The sequence below is a fragment of the Aulonocara sp. 'chitande type north' Nkhata Bay genome, linkage group LG15 (genome assembly GCF_057382095.1).
Source record: "Aulonocara sp. 'chitande type north' Nkhata Bay isolate Kocher_YH1m ecotype deep benthic linkage group LG15, A_spYH_male_GT1.1, whole genome shotgun sequence".
In the NCBI taxonomy this organism is placed as follows: Eukaryota; Metazoa; Chordata; class Actinopteri; order Cichliformes; family Cichlidae; genus Aulonocara; species Aulonocara sp. 'chitande type north' Nkhata Bay.
In genome coordinates, this window is record NC_141358.1 from 14,055,443 (window position 1) to 14,074,366 (window position 18,924).

General features: G+C 40.5%; 1 protein-coding gene across 2 annotated transcripts in view; it reads right to left on the bottom strand.

Annotated features, from left to right (window-relative positions):
* Window positions 1–5,058: 5,058 nt before the first annotated feature.
* The window catches only part of LOC147312754 (glutamate receptor ionotropic, kainate 2-like), a 68,358-nt gene continuing 54,492 nt past the window's right edge, over window positions 5,059–18,924 (bottom strand). For both annotated transcript variants that reach the window (XM_086264375.1, XM_086264376.1), the window contains exons 12-16: window positions 16,443–16,561; window positions 15,276–15,493; window positions 13,329–13,554; window positions 9,804–10,054; window positions 5,059–5,328 (exon numbers count right to left, since the gene is read on the bottom strand). In XM_086264375.1, the coding sequence (XP_086120501.1) occupies window positions 5,164–5,328; window positions 9,804–10,054; window positions 13,329–13,554; window positions 15,276–15,493; window positions 16,443–16,561 (979 nt within the window). In that variant the 3' untranslated portion in view covers window positions 5,059–5,163. The remainder of the gene's footprint in view (window positions 5,329–9,803; window positions 10,055–13,328; window positions 13,555–15,275; window positions 15,494–16,442; window positions 16,562–18,924) is intronic.

Here is an 18,924-nt window from a genome sequence, read left to right on the forward strand (position 1 = left end):
CAGACACTTGATCAGTTAACCCAACTAGTACCATGTTGATTCCCCTTTTGTTTTCAGAACTGCTTTAATACAGATTCTACAAGGTGCTGGAAATTTTCCTCAGATATTTTGGGCAGTATTGATGTGTTAGCATCACACAGTTGCAACAGATTTGTCGACTGCACATCAATGATGCAAATCTCCTGTTCCACCGCATCCCAAAGGTGCTTTGCTGGCTTGAGATCTGGTGACTGTCGATGGCATTTGAGTACAGCGAACTGATTGTCAAACCAGTTTAAGATTATTTGAGCTCTGGGACATGGTGCATTATCTTGCTGGAAGCAATCATGAGAAAATGGGCACACTGTGGCCATAAAGGGATGGACATGGCCAGCAACAATGCCCAAGTAGACTGTGGTGTTTAAACAATGTTCGGGATATACTAAAGGGACCAAAGTCTGTCAAGAAAATATCTCCCATTAGACCAACAGCAGCCTAAACAATTGATACAAGGCAGAATGGATCGATGCTTTAAGGTTGTTTACTCATCAGACGAGGCAACATTTTTCCAGTCTTCTATTGTCCAATTCTGGTGAATTGTAGCCTAAGTTTCCTGTTCTTAGCTGACAGGATTGGCCCCCAGTGTGGTCTTCGACATTCAGAGATGCATACCTTGATTATAATGAGTGGTTGCCTTTCTATGAAGTCTCGCCATTCCTCTCTGACCAACAAAGCATTTTACACCCACAGAAGTGCCACTCGCTATTTTCTCTTTTTCAGACTGTTCTCCGTAAAACCTAGAGATGGTTATGTGGGAAAATCCCAGTAGATCAGCAGTTTCGAAAATACTCAGCTCATCTGGCACCAACAACCATGTCACATTCAGAGTTACTAAAATCTCATTTCTTCCCTATTCTAATGGTTGATTTGAACTTTAGCAGGTCATCATGAGTATGTGCACATTCCTAAATGTATTAAACTGCTGCCATATGATGGGCTGGTTAGATAGTTGCATTAGCAAGCAGTGACCGGTGAGTGTATATCATAACCACAAATGTTAAACCTGTGGTGGCACTCGAGGAAAAGAAATCATCTGGGAGCCATGATGAGAAGTCCATATTTACAGACGAACCATGTAACAGTTGATGAGATATTTAAATCTGGACCGACTAGGCTGTCTGACAACACTACCACCCCTGGAGCCGCTCTCTAATTAGCTAATAAAACTATGAATGCATTACTACTGCATTACCCTAGTGAAAACTTCTTTAGAAAAATCTCATTTTAACATGATGCAATGCTATTTTTGGCTTGTACCATTGCACACAGTTGCCTAATGCACCCATGCTCAGTGTAAACAATCTATTTAATTATCTCTCTGACAGAGGGCATATTCCGAACATCTTGTTGCCCCACGCCCACCATATCTAATAACTTTACACATACATGTGCTGCTAGTTAAAAAAAAAAAAGATTTTTAATGATTCCTAATCTGGGATCCTGAATTATTAAAAATCACTTGGAAATGAGGTGAAGAATATTCCCTACCTTAAAAAAACCTTCCTTGGCAGGCTCTGTTAGGTCATAATATCTGCACGACAAACCAAAGTCACATTCAGAAAGCAATTTTCTGTTCACAATGCAATCTTGGCCATTAATTGGCTAATGAACAAGATGTTATTCAAGGATACCTTTCCAATGAGCACTTAGGAAAAGGAGGAAGAGGACTTAATATGATGGAATAAGTGTGACAGACTAAATGGTTCGTGCTGAACGCATTGATGCATGCTCTGACCTTCCCTGTCAATCTGGAGGGCAGACAGGGTGGCCATTTATGTTGTTATGGTAGAGCTCAGGCTGCAGAAACAGTTTTCATCATTACCCCCCCCCAAAAAAAAAAAAAACCCCCAAAAAAAACCCTTGTCTGAAATCCAGAGCGGCCTCACTGTCCACTGCTGCCTGTGGGAAGGAAATAACAATAAACAATAAAAAACCAGAGTGTGTGCAGTGGAACATTCCTGGGCTATTTTGTTAGACTGTGCAGCCTCCTCATAAGCTGGAGATATTTTAGAAACTAGTAGTCAGAGAAAATTGTAAACAGACAGGCGGATGCAGTAATAACTGGTGAGCAAGCTGGAAAAATAATTGGTTAAGCCTCCCTACAGTCCTTGCTTTGATTTGATTTGATTACATAAATCAACCCTTTTCATATTTTATATTCAGATGTTTTATAACAATACAAGACATGGCTAGAGACACACTGGGCTAGATGGCATCTGGTTCACTTGGCATATCCTGTTGCTTCCTCATTTGGGTGGAAAAGAACTGCAAAGTCTGGAGTAAAGCTAAGAGGCAAATCTACAATTATGACCATTTTTAATGACATTATTTGTAAAACCTTGCATGGATGTCAGATTCCACGAGCACACATCAGTTTCCCACAGCAATGTTCCCAAACTATTCAACCACTTGAGCTCACACTGCTAGATTTAGCCGTGTGTAGAAAAAAAAAAAAGGAAAAAAAATGACAAGCCACACTGGTAGATAGCTGACAAGTTAAAGGAGCATGTCTTCCCTGTCATTTCTCATAAAAGCGTAGATGCGGTTGTTTTAAATAAGTCATTAAATATAGGGGAGCCACTCGTGTACAACACAGGTGTGTGGGCGTATTTGATTTTTTTTTTTCATTTTTTTGTCTTTGAAATCATCCATGGAATATCAGATCAGATGATTAACCGAATAGTGTAGGAAGACAGGGCACTGGTGGAGTAACCTATCAGATATGCTTGTCATTTCACAACACGGAACAGAGTTAACAGACACAGAAGTGTTGTGGGGCCAAATGTGATGTGTCGCTTGGCGAAGAGAACACGCATCTGGAGACAATTAGTGGATAAATGATTCGCTCGGCCCACGAGTTATCCTCGAAAATTGCGCCCCAAGGTTGATCAAGTCCCTTTTAGGCACCGTGTGTGAAGCAACACCTGGCATTTGAGTAGAGGTGAGAGATTTACTATGTAGCACACGAGTGTCTCAAAGCTCTAATTACGCCAACATCAGAATTACTGCAAATGCACAGTTTTATACATTCAAAAGCTGCCCATCAGTGAGGTTCCCCTTTGACTGAGGTCATCTTTGTCTGTTAGCGAGTCCTAAAAGTAATATTTTCTGAAAGCACTGAAAAATATCCAACAGTGCCGTGAGATTACTTCGACCAGTTTCAAAATGCAAATGGACTCATTTCAATATTTTTTTCACCTTCTGGTGCAGGAATATGCATTAATAAATCAAACTTACTGATACCAACATGAAATATTAACAAACCCTTGGAACGAATTGGAAACATGGCCATACTGAGACTGAGAATGTCATTCACGCAGTGTCAGATTATTTATACAGCAATCAATCAATCAATCAATCAATCAATCAGGCCAACTCAATCAGGTTTGTAGCAGATTTACCAGTATGGATCCATACTGATAAGCTGTAAGGATTCGCAGGGAGGGGGAAAAAAAAGCTATAGTCAGTGTGAGGTAATTTAGGAACAGTCATTCCACATTATACTGCATGTCTACCAGACAGCAAAGAAAAGTGGAATTTTCAACTGTAAAATGCCTCGGTTAGTGTACACATCCAAGAGATCAATATCAAGCTTGTTTGTTTATGTTAAAGAAATTACTGCAGGGTATTTTTTCCTTTGGCTCTTCAAGATCAATATCTGTGTTACTTTTGGCTGTAAATATTTCCCCTAGTTTTGAAATAATACTTTTAGGACTTGATTCTGGTAAAAGGAAAAACAAAACAAACAAAAATTAAACAACTCATAATAAAAATAACAATTTTGCTGTATATTGGTGCTACACAACCACAGTTATGAACACCTTCTAGACGTAGAGCATTTGCATGTTTTACTACGTCTTTCATGGTGACTCATTATGGTGACTACCCAACTCTCACTGACAGCAGAACGGTTGCATTTTCTGGTTTTATTGTTTCTTACCTGCCAAAATCCACTACATCGTCTCCAGATAGTATATACAGCTGGCCCCGTGAGACTGGCAAGACAAAAGACTGAATCTCTGAAAGATGAGAATGATGAACCCTACACAGCAGAGTTTGAAGCCCCATAGCCACCAGTTGTCAGAGTTTGAGGGCTGAGTTGGTATCTGCTACATATTTTGTCCACAGAAGGGGCTACCATGATACAAAGTACTACAAAACTTTTTGTTCTTGTACAAAAACAAACATTTTTGTAGAAATCCTGCATTTTAAACAACAACTGATACAGAGTGAAAACTGCAGACTGTGCGCAAGGACCGACATGGATAAGGACTCTGACAGTATACATTTCTTGTAGAGGCTTTGAACATAATAATAGGCATGGCAGAAAGTTCTTTACAATGGCAGAACTTTGGCACGAGAAAGGCATTATAGAAGAAAACGATGGATATTTGACAAAGTCGGCATAGATGGTTCTCAAAACTAAATATCACTTTTATACATCAGTTCATAACAAACCATTTGGCACTGACTACTGTTCCCTTTGTTGGTGTAAGATTAGTGTTTGTTCAAATTATCTGAGAGAAACTCAAGCCACCGAGGAGAGGGGACCGATCGGGTCACACACACATGGAGGTAAGACGAAAGGGTATTGACATCAACAGAAAAACTACATCTGGTGTAAGTGTCACAATAGTTTTCCCTTCTGCACAGTTGTCAAGTGTGTCAGATGAGAGTGTGTGTGTGTCAGTGTGTGTCAGTGTGTGTGCATACATTTTTTTTCATTAGTTTTTTTTTGTGTGTATGCGTATGTTTAAGTCCACTTCTACTGTGGACTAGTCAAATGTTGTGTCATAAAATTGCTCGGCTCTTCTGTCATTTTACATATATCACCAACCAAACCCATAAGTAAGTCCTTCGATTACATCTCCCTTCAAAAAGTGAATGTCACAGTGAGGTGACACTGCTCAGGTATCTATATTTCCACAGGAAACATCTGTCTACATAAGCAAGTGGGTTCGAAAGGAATCCTGTTTGTTTCTTTGTATTTTTTTTTTACTTTTTTAAATTTTTGTCCCCCCCCCCCCCTGCTAAACTCAGTCTGTAACTAAGCCAGCATTAATTCAACCCTGTCTCCCCACTCGTGGTTTTTACTGAGGGGTGTAGTCCAGGTGTATTCAGTGTTCATGCCATGGTTTCCTTTCCTGGGAGTCTCCTGTCGTTAAACGTGTGCATGTTAATAACCTCCTCTGTCTTAACGATGACAGGTGGCTGAGGCTTTTGTTTGAGACGGCGTTGGCACTTTAGAGACACGCGCAGCTCGTCCATCATGGCACTGCAGAATGATCGCTGCGAGAAGGAAATAGAAAAGAAGAAGGAAAAAAAAAAGTTCAACACATTCTTGAGATATACAGTCATAGTGGATCATTTGTTCTTACTGTCTAAAAGAAAGGGGAAAGTATTTGCATTAGGAGGCGGGCAGAGTGGTTTTGGCACAATGAAACCGCTGGCTTTTAGCCAGGAGACTTGAGCGTAAGCCTGGTGTGGCAAAACGCTGATGACACCAGTGCACATTTTACATGCATTTATTTACATGGGCGACAGAGGTTAGTTAACTTTAAAGTGCAGCTGCAGGTCATTTTAACAGCTTGCACAAATGACCTACAGGGTTGTTTAATGAGGGAGGGCTTTTATTTTCCACTCATGTTTTTGTAATGGACCTGTCCATTACATTTCAGTATTCTTGGGTAATTGCCACAGTGTCCTTTTTTCACCACCAGGTGGCACCATCACTGGGATATTCTAAATTTAGTGACTTTAATTCTACCAGAATCAGTCGATGTCTACATAAATTCAATTTCACTGCTTTACCATGCGCATCCTCTCACCTTAATATGTTGTGTAACATGAAAATACTTTTTTATATGCTGTACAATATGTTTCCTTTTCTGCCTTTTTCTTACTTGTGGTTCCAAAAGTACAGCAGGAGGTCTGACCTTCAGATGTAAAACCAGCTTCCAGTTTGAGTTCAAAGTCACACAGCCTTTTTACACGATTAAAAAAAACAGGTCCTCCTTGATAAAGCTTATAGGTGGGGTTGGGTCAGGTGACCCTCGCTTAGTTATACTGCTGCAGACCCCAGGCTGCTCTTCCATCATCTACTGAACTCCTCCTTTCACTTTAACTCCCCATGCATATAGATGACAACTGCGTGTGATCAACTGTGTGTCTTTTTGCCCTGGTAGTTTACCCGCTCTCCTCTCTGTCTCTGTATCCTTCGCCATCTGTCTCTGGCATTCAGATTTTGGATCTGGGGTTACTAAACCCACCAAGCAGCAATTGTTATTATTGGTTGTTTCTCAGTGTTCATTTTTTCTCTTTTTTTTCCTTTCCACTGTCACCACATACACTCAAAGGGTAATTGCTGAGCTTCTCTATTCTATTTTAAGCTTGAAAAAATTAGCCAAACTGAACAGTTTCTCCTCCTTCTTTTGTATTTATTGGCTTTATGTTGGTTTTACGACAAGCATATGTATGTACAGTACTGCGCAAAAGTCTCAAGCTGCCCCTCATTTCTTCAAAGTTTGCTACGAAAATGGGAAATAGGTGCGGTGATTTATTGAAAAATGTGAAAGTCAATATTTGGTATGATCACCGTTATTCTTCACACAGCCTGAACTCTCTTAGGCAAGCTGTTTTGTAATTTCTTTATGCAGTCTTCATGTATAGCCTCTTGAAGGACATTCTTTTTCACCGTGTAGACTGTTATTGTTCTCTCTCTACCTACTGATGTCTGAACCAAAAATTTCAAATTTGTATTCATCACTCTGTAAGACCCGTTGCCACTGATTTTCAGTCGCATTGTGTGTAATTTGGCAAACCTCAACCTTTTCTCCTTGTTTTTCTTCTTTAAGAATGGCTTCTTGACAGCTGCCCATTTACTGTGACCATTTCTGATGAGGATTTAGTGCCACATACATCTCTTAGGTACTGGTGTAGATTTTGTCCTTTTTCCTTTGGACCTTCCTTTGATATGCCAAGTTTTCAGCTAACAGTTCTTTGGGAATAACCTCATTGGTGCAAAAATACTATTTTATGCCTGTCAGACTGTGTTACGTTTTGTATTTTTCATAAATTCAACTATAGAAATGCCAAAGTGCCTAAAGATGCAATTTAAATTTGGTTCTTTGCTAAGTTATCTGTTATATGTAGACACAACACTGGTTAGGTGCCTCTTTTCTGCTTGTAGGATTCATAAGTCAGTGTTAAGTGAAAAAGCAACCACTGTCGAAAGAAAAACTTGAAAGACCTTCAGAAAGCCCAGAGTGCTATTGTTCAAGATTACTTGGAAGCCACATGAAAGTCTGGCTTCTTAGAAGCAAACTATATAAAATAAGGGGGGACTCATGACTTTTGCACAGTACTGTAACATAATTTGTAAGGTTATAAATAAATAATAAAAAAGGATCTCGTGGTACTATTCTGGGAAAACAAAGGTCAACGTGTTCAGTTTTATTTTATGTGTACATGCGATAAAATAAACCATTGAGTCAGTTGATATCGTGTAACTGCGCAACAGCTACAGAACATGAAGCATCTATTCATTTGCTTTTTTCGACAGAATATTTTGAGAAAACAAGCCTTCATTTAAAGGGTTTGATATGTCCTAGATTCCCCCTTTAAATCGTCACTGTCACACAAACGTCTAAATAGCGTTTCACAGCCATTTGCACCCTGCCAAGAACGGGATTCTGGGAGAAACATTAAACACTTGTAATTTGGCATGAAAGTGAAAAACCTAAAGAGACAGCATAAAGGACAAAGCATCCACTTCGGCAGATTAAATCCAAATATACTGCTACCCACTTTAAAACATCACAGTCTTATGCAACTTGTGTAATGTGAGCTTCTGTTGTCCCTGCATTATGTATGTGGTGTAAAATCCTATAAAATGTCAATATGCCCGGGCACCAACTTTGCCAAGTCAAATTCTCATACATTCCTTTTCTGATTATGCAAAATGTAATTCAAATTCAAAGAGTGTAGGAGGGGAGAAGATAAAAAGAGGAGGGGGAGCATTAAAGTATGAAGCTATTATTTTTCTGTTTGTGTATGTGTGTAGGTGTGCGAGATGGATATCTGTAGGTGGCTTAGGGTGTGTTTTTTTTTAGCAACATTTTTTTACATATATTTGTCTGCCATATGAATGAAATATTTTCTAGAGTCTGAAGGAAGACTGATTACAAAAGCAGACAGGCAAGAAGGATAACAGAAAATAAATTTTGAAAAACAATGAGAAGGAGGGTTTTAAAAAAAAGAGAGAGAGAAAAAGCTCGTGATGTTAGGGTGGAGGACTCTGGCAGGGAGTAAAAAAAGGAGAGGCTTGCTGTCAGCATGCAAATTACTAGCACCTTGTCAGCCTAGAGACTCTGGCATTTGCAAATTATCTGAATATTGTGACCCAGTCTTGCAGCTCTTGATTAATGATAGCTAAGATGTGCTGTGAAACTTTTGCAGCCCTTAAAAAAAGCAAGAAACTAATTACTGTTGCAATAAAGTAACACGCTGCTGCGCTGTGCTAATTCTATAGACGTAAATAATTAACAGACGCTATCAAAAGGACTCTCACAATTATTGGGAAACATCACTGCATGAGTTAAAGTGCACTAAAATACATACTCCACACTGTGTGATGAATCATGTGCGCTCAGTACGAAAATAGAGCACAAACAGAACAGCCTGAAAAATATTCAGAAACGTAACCAGGGGGATAAAGAAGCTGTAGATACAGTGCACTCTATGTATACATGGTGAATTAAAATAGATTTGTATTTGTTTAATACTATTATGCTGGTGTTTGTGATGAAGGAGTTGCTGTAATTGTTAATTTATTGAAATGATGATTCAATATAATATATGACTAAAAAACAACAAACAAGTAAAACATTTTTCCCCATTTAAAATCAGCAAGAAAATTATCCATGCGTAGACAGAAGTTAGTTTCGGAAAATGCTTGCTTGGTTTAGCAAATATTGACTGCTAAAAACTCACACAGGTTAAAGCACTGGGGGATTTCTGTCTCCACACCACAGGTCTATAGCCATTATGAAGAGTGAAAGCAATTTAAGTAGCCAATTGTTAAAATAAAAACAAGCTTGGTCTGTAAAAATGCACTTTAGGGCTATAAGACAAATTTTCATTTCACTTTCATTTGATGTCTCTTGGGTTTGGTGTCTTGTTTTTACAGTTTGATTTCTAAAATGGCAGAGCAAGAGAGGTAGACCGCTTTTGAGTTTTGGTTTTGTATTTTTCTTAAATTTTTCTTTATATTTAGATTCTCAGGTTTTAGTTTCCTATCTACTTCTGTTCGTGGTTATTATTTGGGTCGTATTTAATTCTGTGAGTTCCTGTGTATTCCTGCCTCCCTTGTGTTTCTGCATGTGTTACCTCCTGTTTTTAATTCGTTAATCTTTTGTCTCATGTGCTCTATTTTTCAGTTTTACTTCCTTTTAAGTGTTAGTTGTCCTCAGCTCTGTTTCCACCCGTTCCCCATTTCTATTCTTCTGGCGTATGTTGATCTTGTCTGAGCCTCCCTCTGTTCGTTTTTGCGTCACCCCTCATGCTTGTGCGTTTCCTTGGCTCTGTGTTCCATGGATCTTCTTCTCTTTCTTTGTAAATTACCAGCATTAAGACTGTGTTTTGAGATCACTTATGACTCCCCGAGTCCTTCATTTAGATCCCCATCCTGCCTGCCACACAGCCATACCTTGACACAAACACGCTACAGCAGAAGCCTAAAATCTCTTCTCTAATAGCGCCTGTACCTTTTCCAGCTGGGCGTTCTGCTTAGACTTGTAAAGGACCTCCCCCACAGCCACAAACACTGACAGCACAAGTCCCGCAGCCAGCACGATGAAGATCCCACCGATGTTCTGTACTCCCAGAGCGCTGGCCTCTTTGCTCTCCTCCTCGGGACACCCGTTGCCTCTCCACCACTTCTCCTTCATCATGTGCAGCTTGCCTTCCTCTTGCAGCTGCAGAATAGCTATCGTGATCTTGTCTCTGTATGGAGATCCTGCGAATACAAAAAGCGTATCGTGAAACTGGAAAACACAGATAATACTCATGTGCCTAGGATCGTCATTGTTGTGTTAGTGGGTGTAAGAAACACATTCAGGCTTGCATGTGATCATATAACCTGTCATGTTATTGTTAGCCGCTTAGAGAGAGTTTTTTTGTAAGTCCTTCTTCAAATCCCACTAATCCGCCATATTCACAGAGCTATTCCAAAATTCTCACTCCTCTCTGCAGTGTGTTTATTATAATGCACAGGGAGTTGGCAACAATAACTTGGCTTGGGGGAGCAGAGCTGCTGTCGATTCTCACAATTTAGCTGCTGTTTGCACACGCTTTCATATGACAGAAATAGTCCCTATGAACAGAGGAGCCCAGTGAGGGGTACATTATATGGATGCATATGTGTTTGGGATTATACGTGTATATTGATGATTGGGTTTCTGCATTGCTGTTTTTTGATGCATGTTGAGCAAACTCAAATCCACAGAAAGTAGGAAGGCGCCAGAATTAGCGACGAGGCATTAAGGCGCAGCGGGCGCTGGCCTGATCAAAGCGGGAATAATCGTTGCAGGGTAGCCGAGTGGGGTCATGTTCCTCTCCCATCCACAGCGTGTGCGCCACAACACACGGCTGGGTTGATCCAGGAGCAGCGCACACACACTTTGCTTCAACCGGGCCAAGAAAGATTAATTCTTACTGTGAGCCTTCATGTTTCATGTTTTCACTGCTTTAAGAGCTTGTTAGTGTATTTATGCGATTATGGGACTCATGCATAATGAAGCCTGGGTGCACATATTCATTTCAGGCATTTGCCTCGTGTGCAAATTAAGAGTGACTTAAAAGAAACAAAAGAAATGTTAAAAAAATAAAAAAAAATAAAAAAATAATTCAAGGATAATAGAAATGGTTTTAAAAAGGAAGAGAACATTTTGTGCCAGAACTCCAAAGGAAATGAACGGAGTCAGGCTCCAGGTAACAAGTACCATCATGCTGTTTGTTGATCTCATACAGTTTTGCCTGTCAGCCCCGTTAGTTGAGTCTTCCTCTGTCTCATCTATCATTAATCTAATGCCATCCATCATCCTTTCATCTCCAAATCTCTGTGTTTAGACTAACAAAAGAGACATTACTAGAAAACTGAAAATTACACAATGCCACTGACTTTGGAGCAGCATCTGTTTTTTTTCTTCTTCTCTTATTTTGTAACCTTGTGTTTTTCTCCCCGTGCTGAGCTTATGAGTACACTGACATGATAAACCAGAGCAGACTTGCAACACACGGTATATTCCGTGCATTTCATACGGTCGATATGCAAAGCGTGTAAAGCACAGCCCCTTAGATGCAATTGACTATGTATGTGGGAAACATATGCCTGCTTCATTTGAAAAATCAGAGATCTCTCTAGTATCTGGGTCCCCTGATTCAGGCTCCTCTCATATTTCAAATGATTAATGATGGCTTAACAAAACAGGCCTTGGATAAATGCTAATAGGATGGGTCCTTAGAGAGGAGGATATGGAGAGCGGGGCCTGGGCGAATGGGAAAAGCGCCGTGCTTGACACACTGTGCATACACAACTACCTGACAGATGTTCAACACCAGAGATCATCCATCACTCCTACACTGTCTGGCCTCAAGTATTAATGCGATCACAGTTTAAGTCGATAGCAGTGGATGAAGCATTTGTGATTTGGGAAACCATCTAGCACTAAAAGGTTAAAATGTTATTATGTCTTGCTCTGCTTTATTGCTGTAAAAGCCCTATAGGGAATAAGCTGCTAAACATTGTTCAGGAGGCCAAAAGGTATGAGCCGGTGGCTAACGTGATAGCTGAAGAGCTCACATGGTTTTGAAAAAGGACACAAGGAGAGGGCCACCATCAAAAATAATAATAAAAAAAAAAATACTAATTTTTATATTCTGCCAAAATTACTTCTGAACTAATAAAGTCATCGAGATTCCGATCTCAAGATCTTTTTGCAGGCCATAATCGGCTTCTGAGCAAATAATATAAGGATTAGACAGAAAGAAGAAAGTGGGAAGTAATATTCTTCAGAGTGAATATTTATCTCTATATAAATGCAGAACCATTTATTGCTGAATTAAAGTGGTGTTCCTATTTTATATATCTATCCATCTATCTATCTATCTATCTATCTCTCTATCTATATATATATGATATATAAAATATAAAGTATACTACTGCGTGAATAAAAAATAAAAAAGAAGTGATCCATGCTCCAGTCTCTATGTGTCCATTTCAAGGACATCAGTCTAAGTACTTCAGCACTTAGGGAGCCACAGTGGGCCTATATTTCACAGCAGCCCCTCAGCTTTGTTATAGCCACGGCAATCACGGCATCCCTGCAGATTCATAACCGCCCCATACTCATCAGCGGCAGCCCGGTCCAGATGCGGATGGCCAAAATTAATCCTCCGTATTTTGATGGCCTTCATATCATTCATGATAGATGTGACCATTACAGCTGGTAGCAGAGTTCTCTGTGGCCTCGTCAGGACCACTCTAACCTCTGTGACACTTGAATGGGAACCATCAACGGCTTTCAGTCAGGGTCCCTGGGAATGCTAGAGCTGTGAGCTGTGCATTGATTAACCCTGACAAACAATGCTTTTAATGCACCAAACCTCTTATGATTGTACTTGTTTTTGTGATACTTTTAGCTCATCTGCCTCATTCCTGGATAATGATGGTATAAAATGTCAGTATACAAAATTTTTGATGGGAGCTGGGTCAAAGCGGCTTCTGAAAACAAGCTCCTAGAGTTTGTTTTATACTCTCTGAAGTGCTTTTTAGTTGTGGTTTAGTGCTGAAATTAATGCCGGTGTCAAGTAAGTCAAAGGGAATTGCACTGAACCGACACTCACAGTGTTGCCTTACGTGAACATAAAATAAAATGAAAACAGACCATTAAAAGTATTTGTGAAGAGAGTTTGATACACCATTCCTGCCTCTGAAACAATCTTGTGAGAAAATCACCATGAATAGAAAGATCTTGCCGAAGCAGTGAGTCATTTTAACCTCATCCATAAACTCAACCTTCTAGGCATTTCACTTTTCATTAAGCTACACCTTTTACACCTCACTGTGTCTAACCATTATACCCGTGACCTCGCTGATAAAGATCAACCTTTCCCTTTTCAAAGCTTTCCATCATTCCCACAACACACCTTAATGCGTCACACAGTATCTGCAGTATCTGCAGACTTAATCCGAGTGGCTTATAACACAGAGGGATGCAGAGGTCGTTTACCCATAGGTGTTCCCACGCCGTAGGCTCTGGAATCTATGAGGCCTCCAATCTGCGTGAGGTTGCAGTTGCGCTGGGTGACAAACTCAATGGTAGTGGACTCCATGAGGAAGGCATAATCTGAGGTAAGGACACGCTGGATGCCTTCCTCCACGTTCTTTACCATCACAGATTGCCTCCTGCTGTTCATAAACTCCCACATCTTGTCATAGGTAGAGATTTTTGTCTTCTGCAAGTAACCAGAGAGTGGGATCTGAATGAGAATCTAAGAAGTATTAGGAGAAAATATCATATCATCGTTTGCACAGTGTTTGGGACCTATTATGTTCATTTTCAGCTGCACATTTTTTCTTATTCCTAGACTATAATAGCTTTGCATGACTCACAGTTCAAAAATAAACCCTATTTATTTTCTTCTGAGGCTTTGAGGAGCTGCTAAGTTCTTACGGTCCTCCCCTTTTACGGCCACCTTCTGTTTAAGGTTTTTATTGGCTTCCCGTCACAAACAGAAGACTGCAAATTGATGAGGCTGCTGTGCTCGAAGCCGGGTGCCTGAAATGACCATCAAGGGTATCTCTTCTCTGAGACATTACGCATGTCCAAGATAAAAAAAAAAAACCCTGTCTGTAGCAAAGCATGAACCTTGAGCTTTTTAGCTGTTTGTGTACAATTTTGGCCATGTTACAATGATCATCCAACACTGTCACAGAAACTCAGGAAAAGCATCATAGGTCCATTTTAATGTCTGAAAAACGATATGATGAAATGATGATATTAATATTTCTATGATGAAAAGAACTCAAAGTTTAAATCCTGGTGATTTAGATGAGCCATAAATACGACTTTTCTTTTGTTATAAATCAAGCTCTGTTTTTTATAGCTTGTATTTGTCATTCTCACATTATATAAGTACCTTTCAGAGTGTTTTTTTTTTAATGGTGGAGGCTCTTCATGCTAAATTGAAATTGCCTAGCTTTGCACAAATGATTCACTGGAGGCAATTCATATAATCTGGTTTATGTTTAATTTATTGTTACCAGACACTTTCTAATGCTGCTGCATCAGGCACTTTCAACCAGGGAATTACTGTATGTTTTTTTGCTGTGAAGCAGTCACATCTTTTTGATGAATGTTGCATTTATAATTTAAAACAGATATATGTACGAAATGGGCACAAGGACTGGGCCAACTACATGTTACCTACTGCAATGGCTCAGCCTTGGAAACCCATGTCAAGAAGCTACCGGCACACAGTTTTTGTACTGATGTTATTGCCACAGGAGGTATGGAGCTCTGCCATTACTGAGTCAGCAGGGTGTTGGCAACTTTTAAGCACTATGCGTCTTAGCACTCTGCGAGCTGTAACTTTATGTGGTCTAACACTTTGTGGCTGAGTTGCTGTGGTTCCAGAGTGCTTCCACTTTGCAATAATGCCACTTACAGTTGAATGCTGAATGTCTAGGAGAAAAGAAATTTCACAAAGGCTACTAAAGGTGACATCCTATTACACTACCACAGTCGAATTCAGTGAGCTCTTAGAACGGACCATTCTTTCACAAATGTTTGCAACGGCAAACTGTATGGCTAGGAAAGTAATTTTCCTGCATTTTTACCAGCAAATCAGTTATAAATGTGGCACTACTTCTTAGGAAGACAATAAACTCCACTGTTCTCTGCAGTTGCAACCCATGCATGATGTTTGCAGGTGCAATATTCAGTGGATTACTTTGACTACTTTAAAAAAAAAATGGCTGCACTTTCAACACCAGTTGCTCTTCTGCATTTTTCTGACAAATTAACTGCACATGGAGTGTTTGCTATTTGCACAGCAAACACAGGTGTTGGAAAATCAACCAGGAGAGAAATCTTAAAAGGATTATAAATTTGATGTGTGAGAAAATAACATTATTCACAGAGCCACTGCACAAACATCGTCGTAGATCCAGCTACCTTGAAGAATGTCATTGTGGCACCGTCCTCCACCACCCCATATGGGATTTTAGTTTGTTTGGCCAGGTCATCGGCTGAATCTATGGGCGATTCCATCCTCTCCACAGTGAGAAAAGCAGCCAAATTGGCTGTATAGGAGGAAATGATGATGAGGGTGAAGAACCACCAGATGCCTCCCACTATTCGAGTCGACAGGGCCTTGGGCATGAGCTCTGACCCTGGGGTGAAGGAGGCGGCAAGAATGAAAGTTAAACAGCAAGATGCATTCATTTCAACAAGTCATTATCATTCCAATCTTCTCATTACGTTTATTTTTAACATGCAAAAACCAGAGAGGACTAACGCCTTTAGAAACGGGCTTGTTTCGAGAACTCATCAAGTTCTCAGCGCAGGCAGATGTGCCACTCGCATCAAGATTAAATCACTCGAGAGAGCTCTCAAAACAAGCAGATTGTTGGATCTCAAACAAGTGAAATTATCTCGTCTCAGTCACAAGGGAGTGCTTTAAATAATGCAAGAGTTACCGGAAAGTGCCATTCAAAGAGAACAAGGTGTTTGCATAAATCTCATATATCAAATTAAACACATCAACATCGATGGTGCAGTACTGTGTGGAGAGGTAACAGGCTGGTTAGGCCAGAGAGTCATGTACCCAAGGTAACCTCACATCCTGACTCCACACCCCACTGATCTCTAGGTGCTGATAGGCCAGAGGCAAGAGAAGAGGACACTCGGATATTAGTGGCATTGCTACAGTAACAAAAATAGCTTTACTTTTAAGCGAATGTTATTTTTAAGTCTTTTTCAGCTAATGAGCTCAACAACACGTCTGTTCGCAAACAGAATCGCTTTATGCATTTTATACAAGAATCACTCTCACTCTCATTAATTTAACTCAAGTGGACTAAAGGCTGTAAAACTGTTGTTTTTAGAAACATGTTCCTAGTTTACATATTCGGGTTTAGCCCATGCTCCCATGAGCCTAAGTCTGTTACATTTATTTTAAAATATATGCACATTTATTCTAATTTCTGTGTGGTCTTTTAGAGGTCTCTCTCTATTGCCTCTGGCTTAGTTAAAAAAAAACAAACCCAACCCTTAGGGACAGTGGGGTGTAGAGAGCTCCAGCTCCACAAAGCAACTGTAGCCACAGGCTGAGGCAACTACCTTGCTGCATGAGTGCCCCAACTCCAAACCAGAAACTATTGAGCAGCGTAAAATTGTTTTCCACTACATCTGAGTCAGGGTTGCATGGATGCGGGTTGTACCACTCATAAGGACTAAACCTATAAGGGAAAGAGCAGAAAGACACACATGTCAGCACAAAAGGACAGAACAGTGTTTTCAGTGGTACAGATTAAATGGCTGATAAGACATGAATCTGAAAACATTATCAGCAGGAAGAAGGAGTGTGAATGTGTAGAAAACCTGTTTTGTGGATCAGCGCTTCTGCGGAGACGAAAGCAAATCGTTTCAGCTTTTGCTGAGATTTTGCCGAGACTTATTGGCATATTCAAGTGGTATCAGTTTATTGTAAGAATGGATCAATAGACTGGAATAACGCTGTCACTGGTGATAATGTCCCTGTGTGTAATGATCTTTGGAGCTCATTTCAATTCACTTAGTCAGGAGCCTTTAAGTGTTTCCCCCAGCAGCTACAATTATCGTTACTCTGCGGATACCATTTTATTTTAACACCCCAACGTGGGACTTGTGCTCTCCTTTTTTTCTTCTGGTTTCCCAACAGCAATCTCTGTTCTTCTCCTTTTCCCTTTTTCTCGCAATCCCCCACATCACATCCCCTCACATCCTCCTATACCATTCTCTTCCCAGCAACCCACGCTTCATTTTTTTTCCTCCAGATTGTTTTGCTTCCCCCATGAACCTCCTCCTGCTGAACACGCTGCCCGCCTTGGCTGATTGTCAGTGTCTTCGGGTCACTTGTGGACATTTCTCATTTATTATCCTAAGCAAAAGTGGCATGGCATTAGCACAAGGTGATTGGGTTAGTGTTAAGCATCAGGAACTGATTGAGTTTGTGCTGAAGTGGCTGATAGAGGGAACATTGCTTATGCAGAGTTGAGGGGCCTGACAGGTAATGGTGTTGAGAAGCCTTTCCCAGATATACTGCATGCTAATAAGCCTGTAGGCAGAGTCTTAAGGTTTTATACTGTGTGAACATGTGATGCCATTTGTCAGCTGTGCCTCTTAGACACAGAAAGGGAATAAATGTGTTTATATAGCATATATCGTATATGTGTCAGAACAGATTTGTATAGATTTAAAGTGACCATATGCTCTCAGGGGACCCAAACTGTGCCAAAAAAATATCCCACTGTAACAGCCAAAGACTTTGGTTTTCCTGCAATTTGCTTTCCGTCTGTACATATGAGTGCCATTTGGAGCACGCTAATTACTGTTCTTATTTTACAAGCACTGGGAACATGGCAACATTTTTGTCACAATGCCCTTCCTTTACAGTTATTTTCCGTTCAGTGAAAATCATCTGTGTGGACATGGCTGTGATGGCACGCTATAATTCTTCATGTCAACACCATCAGGATGCCTGATTTATTGGAATGTCAACGAGCTCTGTCTCCTTGGTATCACAGGCAACTGAAACAACACAATGGCCTTGCAGAGCTGTTCAGAATGCAGTGAGCGCGCTCGCATGTTTTTATGTGGTCGCATGCACTTATGCCTGCGTGCATCAAGCGTCTGGCGCATAAATATGCCTTTACATCTGTGTGGGTGAGTTTTTCATGTGGTAGCAACTGGGTATTTGCATTGGCTGCACCGATTGCATCTCAAAGTCAAACGTGTTTTCTGATTATTTCGTTATGTTTTTGTACACAGACAATGCACGTAATTGCTGTAGCCCGCAGCCGATCGTAGAACACAACAGATGTATGTAGGTTGCTGGTGCAGATTTGATTGGACAGTGTTTGTTTCTCCCAGTGTCTACATGTGTATTCTGTATGTACCAGGTTTGATGGCTCCTCTGTATGACCTTTGTCTGCAGCTGGCCCGTATTCCTGCAGGCCGTGTTCTGCACACCGATCAGCAGGAGGAAGAGGATGTGGAACACGAGGACGTAAGGTCACCTCCTCACATCCAGCACAGGGGACATGTCGAATTGCACACGGAATTCTAAAAAGACGCTTTCCCTCTCTCTCCCTCTCCGTTCCCCTACTCCTGTCCCTCTTCCCCTTCGCTTGTCCCTGGCCACAATAACACAAAACGCACGCCCTCCATTAGCTGTCTGTTCAATTCAATTACTTTGCCCGGCTTTATAGATCTGTTGCCTTTCTTGTCTCAGGCCAAGTGAAGAGGTTGTGTTTGGTGTCTTAAAAAATCACAGACATCTGGAAGTTGGAATGTAAAATTACAAGAGCCTGCAATTCATGTAAACACGGTCTAATACAATTTATATAATCTATTCTTGTTTGCAAGTGGACATTTTCTACCATGAAAAAGGGTTTTGCGAGCTGAAATAATACCATTTGTTTTGTTAATAAAGGGAGAAATCAATTCAACCGCAAACAGAGCTGGGAGGATGCACTGAGTGATATGTATTTCTCTGGAGCCTGAAATCCGATAGCTTATTTAGGAAAAAGAAAAAAGTGTGTTAACGTGTGGGATGCAGTTC